The following is a 26,311-nucleotide window of genomic DNA, read 5'->3' as shown; positions in this document are numbered from 1 at the left end:
AGACAGGTGTGTGTGTTACCTGATGACAGACAGATTGTGTGTTACCTCATGACTGACACGTGTGTGTGTGTTACCTGATGTCTGACAGGTGTGTGTGTTTCCTGATAACAGACAGGTGTCTGTGTGTGTGTTCTGTGACCTGATGACAGATGGTGTGTTTTGTCTGTATCAGGACACAGTGACGGTGCACACCAAGATCAGGCCCAAGGATGTACCTGGCACTCTGCTCAATGTGGTATGTAGCGCTTATGGTATTTTTCAGTTTTCCATTCTTTTCCATCTTTCTTTTCTCATGTATTCACTGATCTTTTACCTCATTTTTATTCCTCTCTCTGTCATTTTCTTTTCTGTTATTTTGAATGGTTTCTCAAATTCCTGTAATGTTGTAAATATTTTTCTTCAATTTATAGCATAAGCAGGATCTGGAGCTGGCATTCAAAATAAATTTGTCAATGTTAAGCGATGTTATGCTGTGATAGGTGTAGTAATAATTGTGTGGTTTGGATGGCAAGACTGTGGGAAATGCAGATATTTTGCGTGCATGAGGGAGTGAGTGGTTTATCATTAGTGTTTGGTAGGTGGTGATGAATGAGGGGCAGGGAGGGTTGGATTATTTGGGGTTTGTGCTACTGGGTATGTTCGTGAGTGATTTTTCACTTACTTAGATTTTATATAAAATTATTGGCATAATATATGTTGTGTGTGTGTGCATATGTGCATCTGTATGTGTGTATGCGTGTGTGTGAATCTTACTGATATATGTGTGGTTTTATTTGCTGGATGCTTTTATTTGTACATACTGATGTGCAACAAAGTATTGTTTTTGTGTGTTTGTGTGTGTTTGCGTGCTTGCGTGTGTGTGTGGTTTTAGATGCTGACAGTTATTGTGAATTTTTGTTTTATTTGACTAGTTTGAATATATATTTTTTATGGTGTGCCTGATCATATTATTTATGAGCCTATGATTGCAAGTGAATTTACATTTGAATTAATGAAGTATTTTTTATTTGATTTGATTTGCTGTGACAGGATGTTATTCTTTGATAGTTGTAGTATCAATTGTAGGATTAGGATTGCTGTGGATGAGTTGCTGATGTGGTTGTTGGAGACGTGTGTTTAAGGGGTGTTGGTGTGTGGTGCAGGCTCTGCTCAACCTGGGCAGCTCTGACCCCAGCCTGCGATCAGCGGCCTACAACCTGCTCTGTGCCCTCACCCAGACCTTTGACCTCAAGATTGAAGGCCAGCTTCTGGAAACAAACGGTATGGCAGCTTTCCTGTCCTGCCTGCCTTTTCCACACCTGTCTCCTCTTTGTTATGTTCCCACCTGTCTCCTCCCACCTGTCTCCTCTTTGTTATGTTCCCACCTGTCTCCTCTTTGTTATGTTCCCACCTGTCTCCTCTTTGTTATGTTCCACATCTGTCTCCTCTTTGTTATGTTCCCACCTGTCTCCTCCCACCTGTCTCCTCTTTGTTATGTTCCACACCTGTTTCCTGTTTGTTATGTTCCACACCTGTTTACTGTTTGTTATGTTCCACACCTGTTTCCTGTTATGTTCCCACCTGTTTCCTGTTTGTTATGTTCCACACTTGTTTCCTGTTTGTTATGTTCCCACCTGTTTCCTGTTTGTTATGTTCCACACCTGTTTCCTGTTTGTTATGTTCCACACCTGTTTCCTGTTATGTTCCCACCTGTTTCCTGTTATGTTCCACACCTGTTTCCTGTTATGTTCCCACCTGTTTCCTGTTTGTTATGTTCCACACCTGTTTCCTGTTTGTCATGTTCCACTCCTGTCTCCTGTTTGGTATGTTAGGTGTCACTTGCTCATTGACAGATAGAGAACTTGAGAGCTGTAATATTCCTGTTGCAGCATTAGTCTGAACGCTAAAGTAAGATACTGTTTTCTCCATCAGCCTGATAAAGATTCTTCATTATATATATAGAGGGAGAGAGAGAGAGGGAGAGAGAGATCAATGTGAGTACCAGTGTGTCATAAGTGTGAGTACCCGTGTGCCATCAATGTGTGTGAGAACCTGTGTGTCATCTTTGTGTATGAATACCTTTGTGTCATCAATGTATGAGTGTGAGTACCAGTTTGTCATCAGTGTATGCGTATGAATACCTGCGTTTCATCTATGTGTGTGAGTACCTGTATGTCATCAGTGTATGTGTATGAATACGTGTGTGTCATCAGGGTGTGAGTACCTGTGTGTCATCAATGTATGGGTATGAATACATGTGTGTCATCAATGTGTGAGTACCTGTGTGTCATCAATGTATGTGTATGAATATATGTGTGTCATCAATGTGTGAGTACCTGTGTGTCATCAGTGTATGTGTATGAATACATGTGTGTCATCAATGTGTGAGTACCTGTGTGTCATCAATGTATGGGTATGAATACATGTGTGTCATCAATGTGTGAGTACCTGTGTGTCATCAGTGTATGTGTATGAATACATGTGTGTCATCAATGTGTGAGTACCTGTATGTCATCAGTGTATGTGTATGAATACATGTGTGTCATCAATGTGTGAGTACCTGTGTGTCATCAATGTATGTGTATGAATACATGTGTGTCATCAATGTGTGAGTACCTGTATGTCATCAGTGTATGTGTATGAATATGTGTGTGTCATCAGGGTGTGAGTACCTGTGTGTCATCAATGTATGGGTATGAATACATGTGTGTCATCAATGTGTGAGCACCTGTGTGTCATCAATGTATGTGTATGAATACCTATGTGTCACCATTGTATGTGTATGAATGTATATGAGTACCTGTGTCATCACTGAGTACCTATGTGTCATCACTGTATGTGAGTACCTGTGTGTCATCACTGAATTTGAGAACCTTTGTCAGTACGGTCATTACTGTATGTGAGTATGTGTCATCAATGCATGTGATTCCCTGTGTGTCATCAAGGTATGTGGTTACCTGTGTGTGTCCTTGTGCAGGTCTGTGTATCCCAGCCAACAACACAATCTTCATCAAATCCATCAGTGAGAAGCTGGCAGAGAAGGAGCCTCACCTGACCCTGGAGTTCCTGGAGGAGTGTATCCAAGGCTTCGGCAACTCCAACATTGAAATGAAGCACTTGTGTCTGGAGTACATCACCCCATGGCTGCCCAACCTCACCAGGTCTCCTCACCCATCTTGTCTCATGTGCACTGGATTCAGTTTCCATGTGTATCGCAATATTCTTCCCAAAGAAAATTTCATTCTTCTTTGATAAATGAAGCCTTCTCTGTGTGCGTGGTATTGTTTACTTTGATTGTTGTAATACAGCTGTTTTCTGCCCTATAATGGTTTCAGTTGGTTATAAACAGGACAAGTTGATTCTTGTGATCCTTTGATCTATCAGATCCTTTTTGACTCACTTGTGTAAACAAAGTGAGTCTATGTTTTAACCCGGTGTTCAGTTGTCTTTGTGTGTGTGTGTCCGTGGTAAACTTTAACATTGACATTTTATCTGCAAATACTTTGTCAGTTGACACCAAATTAGGCATAAAAATAGGAAAAATTCAGTTCTTTCCAGTCATCTTGTTTAAAACAATATTGCACCTCTGGGATGGGCACAAAGAAATAAAAAATGAAGCCTAATTATATGCAAAGTGCATTTACTGTTATATTTATATTTTTTGTATTCTCTAAACTTGGCACTTTGATGACACAACAACAAGAGCAGTCATTATTATCATTTTTTGTTCAAACAGGAACTTATTTTGCTAAGCATGGAAGTTTTATTTATTTTGCAAACGTTTTGGTGCAGATTGTAAAAAAGGGAAATTAATCTGTAATTAATGCTAGGGGACTTAATTTGCTTTAAACTGATCTTTCTCATCTTAAACATTACATTTTGAAATTATACTCAATACATAAAAAGTTTGTGTGTTTTACTCTCAGTGTACAGGGCTTTCACTATGTTCATTCGTCCAAGTGGTCTTTTTCGGAAAATATTAAAATCAATACGACGAGTGGACTTTACAGATCTATTGGCTGAGCCCTGAAGGTCATGGGCAAAAATCAGTTTCGTACACATATTTATACACATTCAAAGCGCGTGCTCATATTCTTCGCGAACGCGAACGACGCCATTTTGTTTCAAGTTGTTGACCTGCCCATTCAATCCTATATTCAGTGGACAATACACGATAACATGTGATGGAAAGTTGGAGAAGGAGACCGTTAAATACTTACTCAGAGAAAGATTTGTGAACGCCTCATCACTTACTGGATTATGCCCCAAACTGCCATAAAAATATCCACAGAATCAGTCGGAATTCACAGTTAAAAATTGTAAACCATGCGAGTTAATACCCTTGAACTGATCACGATGAAACGAAAAAATTTCCAGTCTTGACTTTTCTCAAAATGAAGTCCTTTTCACTTCTTACGACGTTTGGAAGTACTTGTACTTGGCTCTACATGTTATTAGTTTTAACAAAATACTCAATTTTCATATCAACTTTAAAACTATAAAACTAGAATGAACATAAAAGAGAAATTGAATCGACCGTGTCGTACTACATGCCGGCGGGTGTAACTAAACTTGTACATCTATCTAGATCTAGTGAAAACGGCTAAATGTTGCAGTGTGATTGCGGTGATAGGCATTAAAAAGGCATTTTATTGCCCTTAAAGATTTTTTTGAATGTCCAAGATACACCAGAATAATATGATTTAAACAGTGTTCTCACTGCGAATACCACAATTGATTTATCGCCCTTTAAAAAAGTATGTTAAATTTTAGAATGTCAGTAAGGAGCCATGATAGTGTAATGGATAAGGCAGTTTCTTCTCACCCGAGCACGAGGGGTTCAAATCTGGTTAGGACTTCTTTTTTTTTTTTCCTTCTTTTTTTTTAAACACGAAGCTTTAAAATAACAAATACAGAACACATTTTAACGATTAGATTTTTTTTTTTTTTTTTTTTAAGTGTATCACAAGTGAGTCTTGAAGGCCTTGCCTCTCTTGTTTTTTTTGTTTTTTTTATACATTGTGTATGCAAGTACAGAATTTCATAATGTTTGTGGAGTTGTGTTAGAGGCTGCCAAATACAGACAGAAGTAGGATTCGTATGCCATTTGAATACCAATGCTTTTGTCACTGTTATGCTTCGTCCTCTTTGTTTCTGTTTGTGTGTGCAACTGGCATTTGAAAAAAAAAAGTTTGGTGTCATATACTGTACCATGTCAAACTGATGCAAACTAGGCCTATGGTTTGCTCTGTTTGGCCAAATTTCGCGCGGCTAACAGTGAAAAGACGCCCCTCTTAGTCTGGCCCGCTCTTAGCCAATCAAACGCCTCTAACAGCTATAAGCGCTGAATCATTCCTTTGGCCAAAGCTCTCCACGCCATCTTGTCAGGTTTTCGCTCTGTCTCGTCTAACGCTTTTTTTGGCTATTAAGCGTTTTCATTTGGCCTTATTTTGTTGTATGTGGCTTGCCTGTATATTGTTCTTACATTCTGTGTACTCGTTTCGACTCGGCCCCCTCGATTCCTTCGTATTTTTCTACCTCTGAGTCGATCCTGTCTTTCCTTTCTCTGTTGGGGATTGAATTGTTCGCTGGGTGCTTACGCGCGGTACCATGCCTCGTATGCCATCCTACGAAGGCAGGGATCATGATGCTGGGAGAGATACTCGGCAAGAGACTCTCCCAGGCCCGGAGCTCATGATTTCTCCCGATAGGGACCGCGGCGATGCGTCTGCAGACGCAGATCGCGGAGGGGACGCTCGTCCCGATAAAACGGTCATGAAGGGGACCGGGGGGAAAGGGATACGAGCGTCGCCTCCCGAGGTGTCCCAGCGCGAGGCAGGTGGAGGGGGGAGTAGCACGTCCTCTCTTGGTGGTGGGAACTCGCGGCTGGGTGCGGACTCCCAACGGGAGGCCGCCCCCCGCCGTTACCCGGGTCCCCACACGGAGACAGCCCTCAGGGGCCCCAGTGCTGTTCCCCCTCCTCCCTTCTCGGTCGACCCCCCTCCCCCACCTCCTTCTGGGGGAGAAAAACATTTGGTTCCGGGGGGGGACCTCCACTTTGCCCACCCCAGGCCAAGCCACCCCAGTCTCCCCACGGGAGGGGATTCGGGGCGTGTGGCAACCTGCTCTGCAGGTCTTCCCGCTATCCGGCCGGTCTCCCCTGCTGGGGGAGTCCCGCGCGTGTCAGGCGGTTCTGGGCAGTCAGACCGCCGGCCTTTCGGCCTGTCTGACACCCAAGTCGGACCTGACCTCCCTCCGACTTGGCCAGGTTTTTCCCTTCAGCGAGGTCAAGGCGCCAGTGACCCTTGGGGCTGGGGTCACGGGATGGCTGGTGCCCACGGGTGGTATCCCCCATTCTACCCGTACTGGGGTGCACCTATGGTGCATGCTGGGTTCCCGGGAGGACCAGGGACTAACCCCTGGTCCGCTCCCCACCGGACCCAACCCAGCACAGACCACAGAGTGACACACACAGCCCCGACAAGAGGGATTGACTCCTCGTCGGGCAGGTCGAGCTCCTCGACCAGTATTAACACTACAGCCTCGAATCGGTCCTCTGTCAGCACGCAGGTGACCTCCACGGTCACTACGGCTTCCTTTTCAGGACCGACGGCAGCTGAGGGGCCCCGCTCAGCCTGTGGGAGCCTGCCGTTCCCACCTACCCAGCCCTCGGTCCTAAAAGGAGATGAGTGGGTGTTTGTCCCCTCACAGCACTTGTGGGTCCCTCTGGCGTCCAGGGACGCTCTCTCTGAGAAGGTGTGGCACCCACCATCCCAAGCATGGTTGGACCTACGGTCCACACACTCCCCACCCTCTTCAGGTGTCAAGGACATAACAGAGGAGACCAGGGTCCCTGCTCGGTGGACCACAGCCCACAGGACGCCCCCGTGGGTACATCCACTTGGGATGGCACCCAGCAGGGGATGGACTGTGAACAAGAGGGACAGCCCCTGTCTTCGGATGAGGACGAACAAGCGGATGAGCACTCTTCGCCCCCATCCCAGTGCGACAGATGGAGCCCACGCCTCCCTAGGGACCAGCCTGAACCAAACTCGGACTTTGCCGAGCTCGAACTGACCCTCCCCAATAGGGTCACGCATGCTGAATCAGTCCCTCAGGCAACTTTGTCACCCTTAACCCTCCTACGGTCAGGTGACTCTAACTCCAGAACCACAAGGCGACTCAGAGTGCCAGAAATGGCTCAGGAGTGGCTTAATAAGCCAGCCCGCACCGTCAGGGGTGCTGCTTCCATCCCTCCTCCAGGCAGGGAGTCCCTCTCTGCCCCGGGCGCTTTTGCCCCAGGCAAGTTCCTTAAAGATCCCTCCAAGGGAGGAGTGTGGTCCTGGTACACACAGGACCACCCTGCCTACAGGGAAGCAGAGCCCTCCGCGCAGGACAGGATGTTGGTCTCACAGCACACCACCTTCCCCACCTCAGCTACTCTTCCCTTTAAGACATTTGCAGAGTGGGACAAACTGGCCTGCCGCTGCCTCCTCAAGGTTTCCACGGCTTATACCTTCTTTGACGCGTTCCTCCACAGAGCCAATGAGCTGTGGGAACGACGTCCAGTTCAGCAGGACACGGAGTCTCCTTCCTCTGGCCTGCCTGGCCTCTTCTCAGACCCGAGGTTAAACACTTTTGGCAATCGAGTAGCGTCTGGTCTCACGGCAGCTGCAGACGCAGCTACCAGCCTTCACTTCAATACTGTGCTAGCGCGGCGGGATGCTGTTCTCCGCCTCTCTAACATTCCAGTAGAGGAGAGGGCTGCCCTGCGGTCCATCCCAGCTCAGCAGCACTCCCTCTTCGGCCAGTATGCGCCGCATTTTGTCAGCCACAGGGCAGAGACAAACAGGGAGGTGGCCTCATATTTAGCCCACTCCTCCCAGGGGCGCCAGGGTTCTATGCCATTGAAGAGACCCGCCACCAGGGCTCCTCCATATACCTCGCCTCCTAAGTCAAAGTGGCGTGCTCAGAATCAGCGGCAGAGGAACAAACCACCTCATGGCTGTCCAAGCCGTCCGGCCATGCCCAAGGCCAGAAGGCAGCACCCCCAATGACTGGGCCCCGATTCAGCACCGCCAGTCGTTAAGCCCCTCCAAGTAGGAAACTTGTCCCGGCACGCTCATCAGTGGCATGCTCTGGGACTCAACGACTGGATTGTTTCGGTGCTAGAGTCGGGGTACATGCTCCCTTGGGTGGGGGACCGCCCCCCTCTAAGATCCACTCCTCCTCCTTATGTGCCCAGCTCGATGGAGCAGGAGAGCGTCTTAGAGAAAGAGATATCGCACCTACTCCTCATAGGGGCGATATCTCAACTCTCGGACCCGGGCCCCGGTTTTTACGGCCGGTTGTTCGTGATTCCAAAGGTCTCCGGAGGGTGGAGACCAGTCCTGGACTTGTCCCCCCTCAACAGATTCCTCCCCAAGATGAAATTCAAGATGGACACACAGGCACAGATTCGGGAGACCATGCAACGGGGAGATTGGGCGACGTCCATCGATCTGAAAGATGCTTATTTCCATATCCTCATCCACCCGGCATCCCGCCGGTACCTGAGGTTCGTGTGGAGGGACAGAGTGTTCCAGTTCTCTGTCCTCCCATTTGGTCTGTCCCTTGCTCCTTTCCTGTTTACCAAGGTGGTGCGGGAATTGGTGTCAATCGTCCGGTCGGAGTCCATTCGGCTCTGTGTGTACCTGGACGACTGGCTTATTCTGGCCCAGTCACAGGCTCTGTGCCAGTCATACAGCCAGACTTCTAGACCTGTGCTCCCAACTGGGCTTCATCACGAACCAGGAGAAATGTGATCTGTCCCCGAGCCAGTCCTTCGACTTCTTAGGGATGAGATTCAACACGCGGTCTATGATAGTCTCTCCGACGCCAGATCGGTGGGACCGTCTGGCAGGCCTCCTCAACCACTTGCGCCATTCCTCCCAAGCAACAGCGCGGACACTTTCTTCCCTCCTGGGCATGATGGAGTCCATGGCACCTCTCATCCCTCTGGGCAGGGTTCTCAAGCGCCCTCTTCAGAGGGCACTCAGGCTACGGTGGTCCCAGAGCACTCAGCCATGGGATACCCGGATATGTCTGGGCGAGTGGTTCCTCGAGGTGACATCAGAGTGGTTAACCACCCCTCTTCTGACACAGGGGGTGCCCATAGCCCCACCTACCCTTCAGGTGGCACTATTCACAGACGCCTCCTCCCTGGGCTGGGGAGCCCACATGGACTCACTCCATGCAGCAGGGACTTGGTCCCCGGAGGAGCGCCTATGCCACATCAATGTTCTGGAACTGGAGGCAGTTCGCAGGGCTCTCCAGCACTTCATGGCGGAGGCCAACGGCAAGACCATTCGCTTGTTCACGGACAATACAACAGTCGCATGTTACGTGAACAAAGGGGGGGGAGTGCACTCGGCAGACCTCTGCGGACCGAGGCTCTCCTCCATTGGTGCTACAGCAAGGGCATTGCACTTTCAGCGAGACACATAGCAGGGAAAGACAACATTTTGGCAGATGCTCTCAGCAGGTCCAAGAGTGTCATACACACACAGTGGACCCTGGACAAGGGCACCCTGCAAGGAGTGTGGGAACAGTGGTTCCGGCCGATGGTGGACCTGTTTGTGACAAGGTTCAGCAAGAGACTTCCCACTTACGTCTCTCCGGTCACCGACCCAGAAGCATGGGCAGTGGATGCTCTCTCTCTAGACTGGAGTAGTCTGATTGCCTACGCGTTTCCTCCCTTTCCAATCCTGTCCAAGGTGATACGGAAAGCCAGGTTGGAACGCCCGCAGCTGATCCTCATTGCGCCGAAATGGCCAGCCCAGCCCTGGTTTCCGGTCCTTCAGTCCCTGACACATGTTCCACCACTGGAACTGGAAACCAAACCTCATCTGCTGAGGCAGCCTCGTTCGGGCATTCCTCACTCCAATCCTCAAATGCTCCACCTGCACGCGTGGCTGCTGTGCGGGCGGAACTGTCAGCATCACCATTGAAGTCTTCCACCCCTCGGTCAGCCTCTGTGTCGGCCGCGCTGACCAAGGGGGGTGCCTCCTCCGACCTCCTCTCCATAGTCTCCAAAGCCAGGAGGGAGGGAACAGAGACCTTGTATGACTTTCGCTGGAAGAAATGGCTGAGTTGGTGTACAGCTCAGAACATTCCCCCTACTAACCCTACGAGCATGCAGCTGGCCAACTTTCTGGCTCACTGCTCCTCGGTTCTCAACCTGTCTGCTAGTTCTGTGAGAGGGTACAGGTCTGCCATTTGTACCACTATCAAACAGCTAGGTGGTCCCGCTTTTGAAGCTGATTTCCTGCTCAGAGAAGTGGCTAGGGGTGCCTCTCTGAAGGAAGCTAGGAATCCCAGAAGAGTGCCCCTCTGGGACTTGTTCCTGGTGCTGGATTTCATTCGAAAACAGCCCTTTGAGCCATTGGGGACTATTCCTTTTGACCTGCTCACTCTCAAGACCACTTTCCTTCTGTTGCTGGCCACGGGCCGTCGTAGAAGTGAGATTCATGGTCTTAGTGGTATGCCACAAGATCTGGCCTTCCACAGAGATGGTTCCATCACTCTTCGTTTCCTTCCAGAGTTTCTGGCTAAGAACCAAGACCCCAAGGTCCCTTCCCCCTCTCTGAGGGTCAGACCTTTGTCTGATATTCTTGCCCAAGATGATGAAGATAGGCATCTCTGCCCCGTTCGGTGCCTCAAATACTATTGGGATAGGTCTCGCCATAGGCGTTCTTCTCAGAGGCGCCTTCTCATCTCCCTCAATGAGAATTACAAGAAAGATATCGCTGCAGGCACCATTTCCTGCTGGGTTTCCCAAGTCATTCGTAGAGCCTACTCTCAGCCATGAGCGTGCCTGCATCAGACGTGGACAACGCCCTTCCTAGATCTTCGTCAGCGAAGCCAGGCCATGATGACGTAGAGCCTACTCTCATGCACACAAGGATATCAGTTGTCTTAATCCCAGAACACACGAAGTGCGGGCCATAGCTACTTCGGCTGCTTTCCAGCACTCGGTACCACTGCAGCATGTCTTGGAGGCAGCCTTCTGGCGGTCTGAGAATCCCTTCATCAACTTCTACCTCCGGGATTTCCATATGACCAGGGCTGACGGTTCCAAGGGGATTTCCTTTGTCGCGGCTAACACTGCCGTCTCAGTTTCAAGGGCTCCCCATACGAACCAGTAGGCGTTGCCCTCCTCCATTTGCTTTAAATTCTGCATCAGTTTGACATGGTACAGTATATGACACCAAAAGGAGGAGTTTGTATTATACTCCATGTTTGGTGTTTACATATACTTACCATGTCAAACTCGAATGCCCGCCCGTCCGTCCCCGCGTCTCCGCCGTGGTTCTCATGGGGCATTTTCGTTCATGGCCACGGAATGATTCAGCGCTTATAGCTGTTAGAGGCGTTTGATTGGCTAAGAGCGGGCCAGACTAAGAGGGGCGTCTTTTCACTGTTAGCCGCGCGAAATTTGGCCAAACAAAGCAAACCATAGGCCTAGTTTGCATCAGTTTGACATGGTAAGTATATGTAAACACCAAACATGGAGTATAATACAAACTCCTCCTATTGCTTGAACTTTTGTTTTTCATTTAAGATAATTAAAAATTCATGCTTATTTTGTTTAGTTTGAGTGATGAAGCTGTGAAATTGACATGTGAATGTCCATGGTTTGTGCAGGTTCTGCAAGCAGTCGGATGAGAACAGGCGACAGAAGGTGGCCCTCATTCTGGACAAGCTGATCACCATGACCATTGAGGAAGTGGAGGTGAGTGTTTGCTGTCTGTACATCTTATAGAGTCACTGACTGGCCCGTGTTTGTCCTGCTTATGTGTGCTGTTGACAGAGAACAATGGAAGATAAAGGATAGGCTTGTTTTACAGGAGAGGGTAGGATCCTGATCAGTTTCCCAGTGTCTGTTTTTGAGGAGAGGAGGGAGGTGATTCATGCTGACCTGTCATATTAGAGCATTTGCCCATAGTCTATCCCTTGTGCTGATCACAGTCATTTGTAGTAATCAGCTGGAGAAACGTTGGATTCATAAGCTGAAAACAGACAAAGAAACAGGATAGTTTATTCATATAAACCAAATTAACAGAGAAGGAAAGCAAAAAACAACAGCCACACAAAATACAGAATGTGAAATAGAAGAAAAGGCAATTGAGGAAGAAAATGCACAGAAGAAAGATAGAGTTCAGAAAGAGTCATCGGTGGGGAGGATGCGGGCGGGAGGTGTTGGTTTTCAGAGTGAGGTATAGCACAAGCCCTTTGGGGAAACAACACCATACATTTGCTCTGGATCCGCACGCTAGACTGGGACCTATGTGCGATGCGTCCGTGGTGGCGGCCATGACATCGGATCACGAGCCTCCCACACGGCATGCCTCGACCGTCTCAGCAAGCTGCTCAACCAAACAACCAGCAGCTCATTGTTAACTTGCTGCAGCAGTTATGCTCCACTCTGCTTCCTGGTGCCACACCTTCTCCTGCTACTGCTCCTTCTACTGCAACACATCTCCTTCCACCCTCCTCTGTCACCTCCCACCAGCTCCTCTCCACAACAAGACACACTCATAGCACCCAGTGCAACCACACCGGTCACGTGCTCAGCACACAGCCTGACCCATCATCCTTTGCCATTGAAGAGACTTTTTCTGATGGTGACACAGACACAGAGGAACCACCTTCGGAGGATAATCAGCTGGTTTCCCTGCAGGAAGCACTAGCCCTCCTAGCTTCCTACACTCCAGATAGGGTGGAGACAATTCAAGCACCGGGCACGCCTCAAACCCGCAGTGCTATGGAGATTATGAGTATCCACAGATCCTCCCATGGCCCTCACTATGCCCTTACACAGTCGCCCATGGTACTTGATGCCCTGCAAAATACACTGGCACGCATCAGGGGCCAACCCATCAGCGATGTCCCCTCCGACTCTGTCCCAAATTTTCCAGCCGCAATGGGTTGAGGGAAATTCTTGAAAACCCTGCCCAGACCCACTTCAAAGCCCCCACTTTTAGCTCCGGTTCCTATTCCTCAAAAACCCCTGCCTCTTTCTCAGGAAGACCTACTACTCTTCCTGCACAACTCGCATGGCAATCGCATAGTAGCATTGCCCGACAGGTTACTTATGGATCTGGAGGAAGCTACCCAGGTTATCCCTTGAATCGACTGCCGCCATAGACAACTTCCTTGCGGGCCTTGCCACAGCACTGATGGAAACCCCCACTGATCAACCAGCCGGCCTTCACCGTCTTCTCCCCTTTGTCCAGCAGATCAGCCAGCTCCTCATGTGGTCTGCGAATATACAGTCACAGGCCTACATGAATGTTATTTTGGCCAGGAGGGATGCTGTGCTCGACCGCTCCCCATACGTGCACTCTCCTCCAGAGCACGCTTCCCTCAGAGCTCTTCCCCCCACCGACGGTTCCCTATTTGGTCAGGGCTTCCCCACTGCGGCCATAAAACGCCGTGCAGACTTGGGTAGGGACCTTGCCCTTGGCGCAGGCCCTCTCCGCGCTTCGGCACACTTGCGGCACGCTCCGCGGCATCAACCCTACACCTTCGGGCGTAACAATGTAACCACCTTCAGACTGCGCCCACGTCAGTCTTCCCCCTCAATTACCAGAGCGCAACCCAGGGCACAACCCAGGGGCCAGCCCAGGGTGTACAGGCGCCAGCCGCACACATTTTGCCGTCCACACAGGTCAGCAGCCACCTCCAGACTGGCCCACCCCCAATAATTCACCCCCGCCCTTCACCCACCACTCGTGCAACAGCAGCCAGCAGGCAGCCTATCCAGGCACGTGCCAGCGTGGCAGTCTCTCCCAGCATGCGAGTGGGTCCTCCAGGTGATAGGGTCAGGGTTCCACCTGCCTTGGCTCTCCTCCAAGGCACCTCTCACTCTTTCTCCCCTCCCTCCCCCCCAACTCCCCTACAGGGTGATGCAGCCCGCTCAGCCCTGCGGGACGAAATCCTCTCTCTTCTCCAAAAAGAGGCCATAGAGGAAGCTCCTCCTCTGTCACCAGGCTTCTTCTGCCGCATCTTTGTCGTCCCCAAAGCCTCCGGCGGATAGTGGCCGGTCCTAGACCTTTCTCCTCTAAACAAGTACCTCCAGCACAAACCATTCCGCATGGAATCACCTGCGTCAGTCAGGGAATCCATCAGGCAAGGAGACTGGGCAGTCTCCATAGACCTCACGGATGCATGCTTCCATATCCTCATTCACCCCAGGGACCGCACGTGACTCCGCTTCTCATGGGACGGCAAGTCCTTCCAGTTCAGAGCCATTCTATTTGGCCTTGCGCCAGCCCCGTGGGTCTTCACCAGGGTGGTCAGGGAACTATGCTTAGCCCTCAGGAGCAAGGGCATACGCCTGAGGGTCTACCTAGATGACTGGTTGATCCTTGCGGAGAGCAGGGCCCTCTGCCAGTATCACCTGAACCTTGTCAGGAACCAGTGCCAATCACTGGGCTTTCTAATGAACGCAGAAAAATCGGAACTGGAACCCTCTCAACAGTTCAAATTCCTTGGTGTGGCGATCGATTCTGTATCAATGACCATACGTCTGGCCATGCCTCGCCTCCACAGGCTACACAGCCTCCTCTCTCAACTATCACAGGCAACCTCTGCGTCTGCCAGGGAACTTGCCTCTCTGCTGGGCTTCATGGAGTCCCTCGCTGCACTAGTTCCGCTTGGGAGACTACACAAACGTCCATTTCAGCGTCACTACCAGGACAGGTCCCAGTCTTCACAGACATGGGATACCCGTATACCTGTAGGCACATGGTTCTCACAGTCGACCCAGCACTGGATGGACATGCAATGGCTCAACACAGGGGTTCCCATCCCGAACCCAACACCGGATGCAGAACTGTGCTCAGATGCCTCCAACATGGGCTGGGGTGCACACATGGAGAACCACACAGCGTCGGGGACTTGGTCCCCACATCAGCAGTCATGGCACATCAACAAACTGGAGTTGGAGGCGGTCTTCCTTGCCCTCCAGCACTTCCTCCCCCATGTTTCACACAGGTCGATCTTGCTATGCACGAACAACACGACGGTAGCATGTTATCTGAACAAACAGGGGGGAGCTCACTCACACCAGCTGCCCCTGCGTGCGGAGACAGTCCTCCTCTGGTGTCAAGAGCACAGCATCCACCTGACAGCACGACATGTCCCAGGCAAGCTCAACATTCTAGCGGATTACCTCAGCAGATCCCACACAACAAACGGAGTGGACCCTGTCACACTCAACACTTCAGCCAATCTGTGACCATTGGCACAAACCAGATGTGGATCTCTTCGCCACAAGATTCATCTTCCGCATTCCTGCATACATCTCCCCAGTCCCAGACCCGCAAGCCTGGGCCATAGCCGCCCTATCGATCAGCTGGTCCAACCTTTCGGGGTATGCCTTCCCCCCACTTCCCATCATGGGAAAAGTCCTCAGAAAGGCAAGGCTGGAGAGTGCCACCTTGATTCTCATCGCACCACACTGGCCAGCACAGCCGTGGTTCCCCGACCTTCTCCACCTCACTCACGTTCCCCCACTCCACCTTCACATCGGCAGACACTCCCTAGTCCAGCCACGCTCGGGCATCCCCCACGTAAACCCAGAGGTCCTCAACCTACACGCCTGGCTACTGTGCAGGAATCTCTGTCAGCTCTAGGCGCCTCCGATGACACAGCTGACCTTGTGTGCAGGTCACATCGCAAAGGCACTCAAGGCGTTTACTCTGCACACTGGAACCGCTGGCTCTCCTGGTGCTCAACCCACTCAGTCAATCCCACACACCCATCCAATATGGATCTTGCCAACTTTCTTGCCTTCCTCTCCTCCTCCAGAGGCCTCTCTGCCTCCCAGTACGCGTCCATCGCGCTGCAATCAGCTCCACTCTTTGGCAGCTGGGTGGGCCCTCTTTCTCAGATGACCCCCTGCTCAGGGCACTGGTCCGAGGGGCTTCCCTCAGTCACGCACGTACATCCCCCCGGACCCCTTCTTGGGACCTTTTTCTGGTCCTGCAATACCTCCGCAAGGCCCCCTTCGAATCCCTTGCTATAGTCCTTTCAAGCTACTTTCCATGAAGACACTCTTTCTCATCTCACTTGCCTCAGGCAGGCGGTGTAGTGAGATACATGCCCTCAGTGGCATCACACAAGATATAGCCTTTGAGCCGGACGGATCTATCTCACTTAGATTCCTCCCCGAATTTCTTGCCAAAAATCAGACTCCCAGTACACCCTCTCCCATTCCTTCCATCAAACCACTCTCTTCCATACTGGCCCATGATGACGAGGACAGATTCCTCTGCCCGGTCAGGGCCCTGCGCATATACCTTAAAAGGTCGCGTCCCTTCCGATCGTCCAAACGACACCTCTTCATTAGCTGAAACCTGGACCATCCACGTGACATTAGCAAAACGTCGCTGTCTCGATGGATAGTCAATGCGATTAAAAGTGCGTATGCAGACGTAGGATTGAGACTTGATGCCTCCTCAGCCAGAGCACATGAAGTCAGAGCATGGTCCTTTTCTCTTGCCTTAGCGCACTCAACACGACTGCAAGACATCATGGATGCTGCCTACTGGAAAAATCCTGCTACCTTCATTGACTTCTACCTGAGAGACGTCGCACGCCTGCTGGATGATGGCTCAAGAGGCATCGCTTCTTTGGTAGTTGCACAGCAGGCCATCGCAGCACACAGACAGTAGAACAGGCTAGCCCTCCACCTTGTCGTGCTATTCTGCACTAGTTGGGTCACGGTTAAGTATGTGTAATTAAGGAAATTTTCTATCTAAAATTACGTTTAAATAACATATTTACCGTGACCCAAATTTAAGACCCTCCCATCCTCCCCGCTTCCTGTTCTCCCTGCACGCTGCACTGGTGATGGCATATTGCCGTCAAAAGAGGGCGCTAGCCAGGGGGACAAAGGGGAGCTTACCTACTTTCGGGAAGTTATCAGTCATAGTTGCTTTAGTTTTCTCCGCATAGGCAGATAGTAGTTTGCACACGACAGAAATGTCAGACCCCTGCCGGAGTCTGCACTAGTTGGGTCACGGTAAGTATGTTATTTAAACATAATTTTAGATAGAAAATTTCCTTTTAACATAAAGAATAGCTTGTCAGGATGTGGTTGTGCATCAGTGCAAATTTCCTATTTTTTGAGATGCATTTTTATCAACTTTATATCATGACCTGTTCTTTTTGGATTAATGCACTAGTTGTATTTGGGTATTGTGTTCTCAGCAGTTGAAAAAGATGCCTCAGATGTTTCAACTCAGCTCTCAAAAGCAAAATAGATTAGACAGCATAGCCTCTATATGATAAATGTTAAGCTTTGCACAGCCAACAACGGACATGATGGCATGTTGCAGATGTACCCATCCATTCAGGCCAAGATATGGGGGAACATTGGTCAGATTGCTGATCTGCTAGACATGGTCCTCGACAGCTTCATCAAGGTTAGTCATTTCTGAAAGGGCAGATGAGGAGGGGTTTCCTTGTTGTCTTCATCTGATTCACACATGCACCCAAACACTTTCATGTGGTATGTGTGTGTGTGTGAATGTTTGCTTATCTGTAAATTTGAAAAAAGAATATAGACTTGTAATTGAAAAGTGTTGGTTGTGTGTGATGTTCTTATGGTATGACTGATTACAGCACAATGATTGTGTGTGACCTCCTCGTGGTGTGACTGATTACGGCACAATGATTGTGTGTGACCTCCTCATGGTGTGACTGATTACAGCACAATGATTGTGTGTGACCTCCTCATGGTGTGACTGATTACGGCACAATGATTGTGTGTGACCTCCTCATGGTGTGACTGATTACAGCACAATGATTGTGTGTGACCTCCTCGTGGTGTGACTGATTACGGCACAATGATTGTGTGTGACCTCCTCATGGTGTGACTGATAACAGCACAATGATTGTGTGTGACCTCCTCATGGTGTGACTGATTACGGCACAATGATTGTGTGTGACCTCCTCATGGTGTGACTGATTACGGCACAATGATTGTGTGTGACCTCCTCGTGGTGTGACTGATTACGGCACAATGATTGTGTGTGACCTCCTCGTGGTGTGACTGATTACAGCGCAGTGTGACTGGGGGCCTGGGATCCATCCAAGCAGAGATCATGGCTGACACTGCTGTGGCCTTGACCTCTGCGAATGTGCAGCTGGTCTCACGCAAGGTCATAGGCAGACTGTGTCGGGTGAGTGTCTAGTTCTGATAAGAAAAGCAGATACAGTCCTACAGAAAGTGAACTTTATGTATATCTACTAAGGGAGAAAATATGTTCAACACTTGAGTTCAGAATCTGGCATTGTGGTAGTGGTGGATTTCTGTTTGTGTCTTGACAAATGTTTCTTCTCTTCTTTGACAGAATTAAGTGCTCTTTACATATTTCTGTTGGGCAACAAGTTCACTCTTTGTCAGGCATTGAAGCAGACAGATAGTTAGTTATCCTACCTGCTTTACTTTCTTTTGTTGTCCATTTTCAGCAGAATAATTCAGATCAGGTTGAGCATTGGATAATGCATGGTGCAGTCAAGATACTGACATCTTGATGAATGAGTCAAAAGATAAAGAGTTACCCTATCTTTCCTGTTTTTAAGTGAAACAATGCAGCCCATAGTGGCTTAAATGTTTATTGCTGTCAGGAAAAGGCTATACCATACAGTTAAACTTTTTTTTAATAATTGAAATATTCACCTTGGGTATTAAGGGGTTGGCCAAGTTTTGAATGGTTTTGCTTTTTCTTCTACTCTATCATAATCCATTTTGTCTTCTTCAAAAAAAAATTTGACAACTATGTCAGTATGTAAGGATGCATTGATTGAGGACTGTGTGATGTGATGGTGATGACAGTTGATCGACAAGACATGCACCTCCCCCACACCCACACTGGAGCAGCACTTGATGTGGGACGACATTGCTATCCTGGCCCGCTACCTGCTCATGTTGTCCTTCAACAACTCCCTGGACGGTCAGTCTTTGTCCTTGGGTTTTATTAAACACAGATGAATGAACATGGGTCCCTTTCATAAAGAAAAGTATTACTGCTGAATATGCAGCCATTTAGGTATATAGAGTGCCAAACATCATTCAGTTGTAACTGATTGTTAGACTGAATGTGCATAGTGCTTAAAAAAGATCATTGAAAACATTGAAAATAAAATATCGATGTACATTGAAAATGAAATAAGTTATTTATCTTTCTGTTGTCAAAGTATCAGTATTTCTGAATGTGGACTGAAGTGGCTTAGTGTTGGAGCATTGTTACCATCAGTGAGCCTTTGATGACTACCAGCATGACACACTTTGAGGGGTGACATGTGGACTGACAGGTGCTGATGGCAAAGTGTGATGACTGTGTGTTCAGTGGCAAGCCATCTACCCTTCCTGTTCCACATTGTGACGCTGCTGGTGTCCACTGGGCCCCTGTCACTGCGGGCATCCACCCATGGACTGGTCATCAACATCATCCACTCTCTCTGCACCTGCTCACAGCTCCACTTTGCTGGTATGGCTCCCCATGCACACAGACACATCCACTCTTGTTGAGTGAAAGGCTTCTTTTGTGTGCATACACTGTCAGCCTGTGTCATAACCCCGTTTGGTTGTGTGTGTGTCTGTGTCGGTGTTAAGCACAACATTGACATTTTTTCAGCAACTGAAAATTGAAGAGAAACCATATTCTTCTATATTTTTTTGTTTTTAATTTTTGTCTTTGCAGTATTTTTGTATGGACAATTCAGTGGGAATCACTCATGAGACATGAAAGCTTTGATTCTCGTTTTACATTTATAGATAATAGCCTTTCATGTTGGAAAGTAATTCTTCCTGTTTCTCTCTTTTGCTTGCTTTGTCTTTCTCAGGCTATCTGAGTTGTTGATCAGAACCATTAGCTTAACCCTCTTACCCCTAGGTCGCCTGGCACTTATCACCCATGAAATCCCATGCCAAGGGGAATAACTCTTGCGATTTTGGAGAGTGGATAATTATAAACATTAAAAATATAATTACCTTCTTTTGTTGCACACTTTTATTTTTCCTACATTTGCAATGAAGTTGCAAAAGAATTTTTGTTTCCAGGCTCATGTTGCTTTGTATTTACACACACACACACACACACACACACCCACACACACACACACACTCACAAAGTGTCAAATTTGATGGTAAATTTTGAAAATTTCCTTTTAATTACAGTATGATTTTCTTTGAAGATCTGTCTGGTCTGCAGTGTCTTTTAACACATCTTCTTTTTAGTCTTTTTCTTACTCAACTCAAATTGCAACAATGAACATGCTGATTTTTATGTTCTTTTCATTTTGAGGGATGATGTGTTTACCTATGATGGTGGGGAGAAAAACAGCAGCAAACAAACAAAATCAAACAACAAACCTACCTCATGTAATTTCTCCATAATGAAAAGAAAAATATAATCCATTGAACAAGCAGAATCAGGAAGATCGTGCAGAGCATCAGTAAGTATCAGTGCAATCAACAATTGACAGTATCGATTCTGACAATCGATTCACGATTTTGGAGGTCCGGCAATCGATTAACGATTTCAGAGGTCTGGCGATCGATTCACAATTTCGGAAGTCCGGCGATCAGTTCACACTTAGGTACCGACTACACTCTCAGTATCGGTGAAACTCGGTCAGTGGATGTCTAGGTCACTCAGTACGATTGGCTTGAACAAAATTCTCACACAAAAATCATTTTCAGAATAGTCGTTCAGATTACACTGCAACTCTGAACAGTCATCAAACTCATCTTGCAACTTTGGAACTTCAAAACTTTGGCAAAATTTAACCGAATCAGTAATATATTCCATTGAACTAGCACAATCAGGAAGATTGTGCAGAATGCCAATAAATATCAGTGAAATCAAGACTAACTCACTGACAGTATCGATTTCAGAGGTCCAGCATTTGATTCATGATTTCGGAGGTCTGGCAATCTGTTCACATTCAAGTATCAACTTCACCCTCATTGTCGGCAAAACTCGGTCAGTCGATATCTAGGTTACTCAGTTCGATCGATTTTTACAAGATTCTCACACAAAAATCATTAAAATGGTTCAAAACATCTTCAGAATCGTCGTTCGGATTATGCTAAAGCTCTCGGCAATCATCAAACTCATCTTGCAACTTAAAAAATTCACAATTTTGTCAAAATTCAAGCAAATCAGACTCTGAAAAGTGCAAAATGCATGGCAGGAAGTGCCGAAAATGAGGCTGTAAATCTCGTGAGAGTCTTGTTTTTGTAAACAACAATGGCTGCGCCCATAGTAAGCACGTGTTTAGCAAGCGGTACTGGGCACGTTTGGGTTTTACACTGCAAGCCACTACCGGACATAAATGTTGAAAGAGTGTTAAGTCTTGCAGAAATAGCTCTGTCAGTGCCAGCTGTGACATTGTAGCGTAGCCTCTCCTTTCTGCATGGCTGACTCAACCCCTGTCCATCCTGCCTTCCCAACAGAGAGCACCAAGCAGGTTCTGAAGCTGAGTCTTGCCGAGTTCTCCCTGCCCAAGTTCTACCAGCTGTTTGGCATCAGCAAGGTCAAGTCAGCGGCCGTCAGCGCATTCCGCACCAGCTACCGTCCTGGGGACCGGTCCTTCACCATGTCTCCACCAGAGAATGAGAAAATGCCACTGAGTTCCCTGGAAGCCATTGCTGACGCTCTTCTGGAAATCATGGAGGTGGGTCCTGCCTTGCTGTTGTAGGGGTTTGGTGATGTGTCTGTCACGACATTAGAAGCTTGTTTGTCTGTCTTTAAAGAGAAAAGGGTGTTATTAAACAAAACCACATGCATTGTGAAAGTGAATGATACTTTTCTTCACTTATTTTCCTTTCATGTGTATGCAAGTCTCTGACTTAAGTGAACACCAAGTTGAAGTGTTGTTAGTATATCAGCTTTTCTCCTCATTCTCCTGAAGGACTCCTGAAGAAAAGTGTTAGAACAGAAACCAGAGTGTTTGAAGTAGAACACTTAGCAACAGTTTACAACCACCAGGTGCACATGTTGCATTGGGCATTGCATTTTGACTGCTGCTTCCAGTTAGTTGTGTATTGCCTTTAGTGTTGACATGTATTGTCCTGGGGACATTTCTGCCTTCAGTGCAGATAAAAGGGAGAATACTAAACTGAAACCTGTACTAATGCAAGACAACATTGACAGAAAACTGCTTTTTTGATTTCTGTTCAAGGATATTTCCTTTGAAAGATTTGAGTGTTCAGTGTTTTTTTCAAAAGAAGGTGACAGTAACATAAATACCAAAAATGTTTAGGTGTTCAGAAAAATTATTGAGGACATTTAAAGTGGAGACAACAGTGATCTGTCTTCCCTTCTCTCAGTCTTGTCAGTTACTCAGTGACATGTTTTTTGCAGGCATGTATGAAGGACATTCCAAGTTGTGAGTGGCTGCAGCAGTGGACAGACTTGAGCCGCAGGTATGACTGCAGTGTTTCCTACCCCATAGTTCTGTTGTCTGACTGTACATAGTGTATGAGTTCATCTATTTCAGTCACTTTCTGATACTTTTCATGTTTGATGAAATGATCATAAACTGGAAAAAAATTGATTCTCTTCATTTACCTCCTTAGCAGACCAGCAGTTTTGCATTTGTGGTGCTAAATGTGTGGATTCCAAAGACAGTATAGCCATTGAAATGATTATTCATCTGTATTTACGAAAATAATTGAGAGTATGCACATGTGCCACAGGTAATCTGAGATATTGTTTTGTAGTGTTTGTCACATGGCTTGAGATATCAAAGAGTGAAGTAAACTGTTCAGTGTAGAAGATGAGATTTGATAAGTTAGTGTTTGGTAGTTTACTAGTTATAAAAGCATAACATCAGCTGGAAACTCTGTGCTCCCCAAGAATGCAGATACTTTGTATAGTGAAAGCCCATGTTGCAATGTGCAGATTTGCATTCCAATACAACCCAGCTCTGCAGCCCAGAGCAATCATCGTGTTTGGCTGCATCTCGAAAACAGTGACAGACTCTGAAGTGAAGCAGCTGCTGAAAATCATGATGAAAGTCAGTGTTATGTCGGTAAGTATGTTTCTATTTCTGTGCATGAGTGTGTGGTAAGTTCTGTGACCTTTTTTTCTCTTCTTCACTTTCTTCTGTTCTCTTTCATCTGCTTTTCAAGTTCTCTTGTTAAGGTTACATGATATTTGTTCAACTGAAAGTCTCACTGATATAATTTGGTTCTAAAGTTGCTATATTTGTTGTGCTGGTGCCATGTTGTGAGCAGTGAGCCCAGTGAAGAATAACAGCTGTGCCATGTGTTGTGTTGGTGCCATGTTGTGAGCAGTGAGCCCAGTGAAGACTAACAGTTGTATCATGTGTTGTGCTGGTGCCATGTTGTGAGCAGTGGGCCCAGTGAAGAATAACAGCTGTGCCATGTGTTGTGTTGGTGCCATGTGAGCAGTGAGCCCAGTGAAGAATAACAGCTGTGCCATGTGTTGTGTTGGTGCCATGTTGTGAGCAGTGAGCCCAGTGAAGACTAACAGTTGTATCATGTGTTGTGCTGGTGCCATGTTGTGAGCAGTGGGCCCAGTGAAGAATAACAGCTGTGCCATGTGTTGTGTTGGTGCCATGTTGTGAGCAGTGAGCCCAGTGAAGAATAACAGCTGTGCCATGTGTTGTGTTGGTGCCATGTTGTGAGCAGTGAGCCCAGTGAAGACTAACAGAGCTGTACCATGTGTTGTGTTGGTGCCATGTTGTGAGCAGTGAGCCCAGTGAAGAATAACAGCTGTGCCATGTGTTGTGTTGGTGCCATGTTGTGAGCAGTGAGCCCAGTGAAGACTAACAGAGCTGTACCATGTGTTGTGTTGGTGCCATGTTGTGAGCAGTGAGCCCAGTGAAGACTAACAGAGCTGTACCGTGTGCAGGCCCTGGAATCCTACATTGACCTGACCCTGGTGGAGGCAGTGGTGATGTGTCTGACCCGACTTCAGCCCCTCCTCAAATCGGTCAGTGCAGCAACAGAGAGAGGGGAGGAGAGGGTGGGGAGAAAGAGACATGGCAGGAATGAGGTAGAGGAGAGCAGAGAGAGAGAGAAGCAAATGGTGGAAGTAGAGAAAGCGAGTGTGTCGCGTCTAAGGTATGTTTCGTTGTTGTTTTTTTTACCCAGGATTCGCTCAAGTCGACCACCCTCGCACACAAACAGCAGACCACTAAAAATGAAATATATTTTTACATCTTTTATTCACGCATTCACACGATGTCAGAAAGAAGAGGCAGAAAGAGAACGGGACAAAATAATGTATGCTAGCTAGCCAGCAGATAGAAAAGAGTGCTACACCCACCCAACTACCCCAGTCTATACCACTACCCGGGGAGGAAAAAAAAAAACTTCCCAAAGGCAAAAGGGTGATAAGGGTGATGGATGACTAATGAGTTTATGGAAAAAAAAACACCAAAACAAACAAGAAACGAACAGAACAAACTATGCCCCTACAAAGTCATATTCCCTCAACCCTCTCCCCTAAAACACAGCCAACTTGTTCAATTGATGCGGTGGCACAGTCAGGGCAACTCAGATTGGAGTTTGGCGGGGCATGGTCCTCGGAGTGACTTCGGCAGGACAAGGAACTGTGCAAACAGCTGCAACACAAAATGTTCGCTAAAATTCACGATAGTGTTTGAATGGAGCTAAAGGAGAGGGTTATTTATTCGAGGGACATCGAGACTTCAGCGGGGCTTACAGTGGCACTACCGTATAATTATTTTATAAATGGACACAAGCTGTTGTCCCTCAGGTGGGTTACGTATTTTCACATATTTTAAAGGAGAGAAAAACTGGATGAATAAAACACTTCCACGCATTCATGCAACAGTTATTTCCCCCAAGATCAACCTCCACTTGGGAAAGGGAAAACGACAACAATATATTATACGAACTAGCGAGTAAAGGACAACGCACATGAGTCGTTTTGGTCTTGAATACACTTTCTGACTGCGCTAAAGAAATAAATGTGATGCGCAAGAAAACAACGAGACAATTGACTACAAGGTCCGAGACTTGGATTACCAGAATAAAAAAACAACCACCACCTTTTGTAACTTTTTATCTGTGAAGTTCACGTTCACTGCGTGTTTACATAGGTGAATGAATAATAAGGACAAGAAAGAATAGATATCCATCCTATCCAACAGCAACACACATGTCTTGGTGTTTGAAAAATCCAGCGCATAAAATAACCGAAAAAGAGAACTGGATCCCCGTACGTGTGCACACAGTAATTATATTATCCTATGACAAAGAGAAGGGGGAACAAATATTTACAATATAATGATGTACACATATTAGGCGCGTCAAAAAAACTAATACATAAGGATTATAAAAATAAAAAAAAGAAAACGACCGGCCTACCGCAAAAATGAACTAACACTAAAATGAAGAAATAACCAAGGAAACTTTGTGGGTTTTTTTTTTTAACCAGAATGTAACGAAGAAATGACATTTGGTTTCGAACTATCTTCTTAATGTTTCTGCTTACCTCAGCAGCTGGTGGGTCAACGGGTAGCAATACCATGTGGCAGAGACCGGGTGCCAAGTCCGGGTGCTACACTCTGGTCAGTGAAGAGGACAAATTTGAAAGAGACTGGGGGGGTCCTTTCCAGTTCCAGGTGATGCAGAACTATTCCTCCACACTCATCATCTCATTGAAGAGAGGCCACAGGGTCGGAGGGATACTGGGGATCTTTTAGGAGTGCCTGAACGAACAGATACCCCCTATCCGCCCTACAGAGCGTCGAAGCTCGAGGCAACCAGACACCATTAAGTTCTGAAGAGTGAATGCCCTTGATGTCTATGTTTGGTGAAATTTTACTTTCTTTTACTGAGTGAGGAATCTTGAAAGTGAGCCTGTGCAAGGAGTATGCTAAGCACATGCAGAAGCTAAAATGACAGAATAACATGGATTGGAGGGGAAGAGAAGGGAGCAGAGGGGGGAAAAAAAGAGAAAAGAAAACCAAAACGAGAAAAAAACTAAGGTGAGATATATACATGGGTGATCATGTTCGTCACCTTGGTTCAGAGTGGGTGTTCAGGAAAAGACTGGAACACAGCCCACCCCTCCCACTCCAGCAGAATTCATGCTGACTACACCCAATAGGAATGGGAGGCCTGAAAGGGGAAAGGAATCAGCCCCATTTACTATTGGCAAGACTGTTAGAATTAGAGCAGGGGTGATGGGTGCAATAGCCGAGTGTTTCAAGCGTTGGACTTTCAATCTGAGGATCCTGGGTTCGAATCTCAGTAACTGGACCTGGTGGGAAA

At 47.3% G+C, this 26,311-nt stretch overlaps 2 protein-coding genes across 13 annotated transcripts in view; both read left to right on the top strand.

Moving 5' to 3' along the window:
- Positions 1 to 26,311, top strand: part of LOC143288455 (neurofibromin-like) — a 278,699-nt gene that overhangs the window by 206,734 nt on the left and 45,654 nt on the right. For all 12 annotated transcript variants that reach the window (XM_076596958.1, XM_076596964.1, XM_076596968.1 and 9 more), the window contains 12 exons: positions 173 to 235; positions 1,143 to 1,260; positions 2,957 to 3,140; positions 11,665 to 11,752; positions 17,367 to 17,453; positions 18,093 to 18,212; positions 18,869 to 18,986; positions 19,383 to 19,523; positions 21,494 to 21,714; positions 22,404 to 22,465; positions 22,944 to 23,073; positions 23,919 to 23,999. In XM_076596958.1, coding sequence (XP_076453073.1) covers positions 173 to 235; positions 1,143 to 1,260; positions 2,957 to 3,140; positions 11,665 to 11,752; positions 17,367 to 17,453; positions 18,093 to 18,212; positions 18,869 to 18,986; positions 19,383 to 19,523; positions 21,494 to 21,714; positions 22,404 to 22,465; positions 22,944 to 23,073; positions 23,919 to 23,999 — 1,413 coding nt within the window. The remainder of the gene's footprint in view (positions 1 to 172; positions 236 to 1,142; positions 1,261 to 2,956; positions 3,141 to 11,664; positions 11,753 to 17,366; positions 17,454 to 18,092; positions 18,213 to 18,868; positions 18,987 to 19,382; positions 19,524 to 21,493; positions 21,715 to 22,403; positions 22,466 to 22,943; positions 23,074 to 23,918; positions 24,000 to 26,311) is intronic.
- On the top strand, positions 9,554 to 10,828 carry LOC143288227 (uncharacterized). The gene has a single exon (XM_076596575.1). It carries the CDS (start codon positions 9,788 to 9,790, stop codon positions 10,826 to 10,828), a length of 1,041 nt encoding a protein of 346 aa, XP_076452690.1. The 5' UTR covers positions 9,554 to 9,787.

The sequence above is a fragment of the Babylonia areolata genome, chromosome 12 (genome assembly GCF_041734735.1).
Source record: "Babylonia areolata isolate BAREFJ2019XMU chromosome 12, ASM4173473v1, whole genome shotgun sequence".
In the NCBI taxonomy this organism is placed as follows: domain Eukaryota; kingdom Metazoa; phylum Mollusca; class Gastropoda; order Neogastropoda; family Buccinidae; genus Babylonia; species Babylonia areolata.
This window is presented reverse-complemented; position numbering and strand designations above follow the sequence as displayed.

Coding starts and splice junctions, on each gene's coding strand:
- LOC143288227 (XM_076596575.1), top strand. CDS start 9,788: ATGGCCAGCCCAGCCCTGGTTTCCGGTCCTTCAGTCCCTGACACATGT.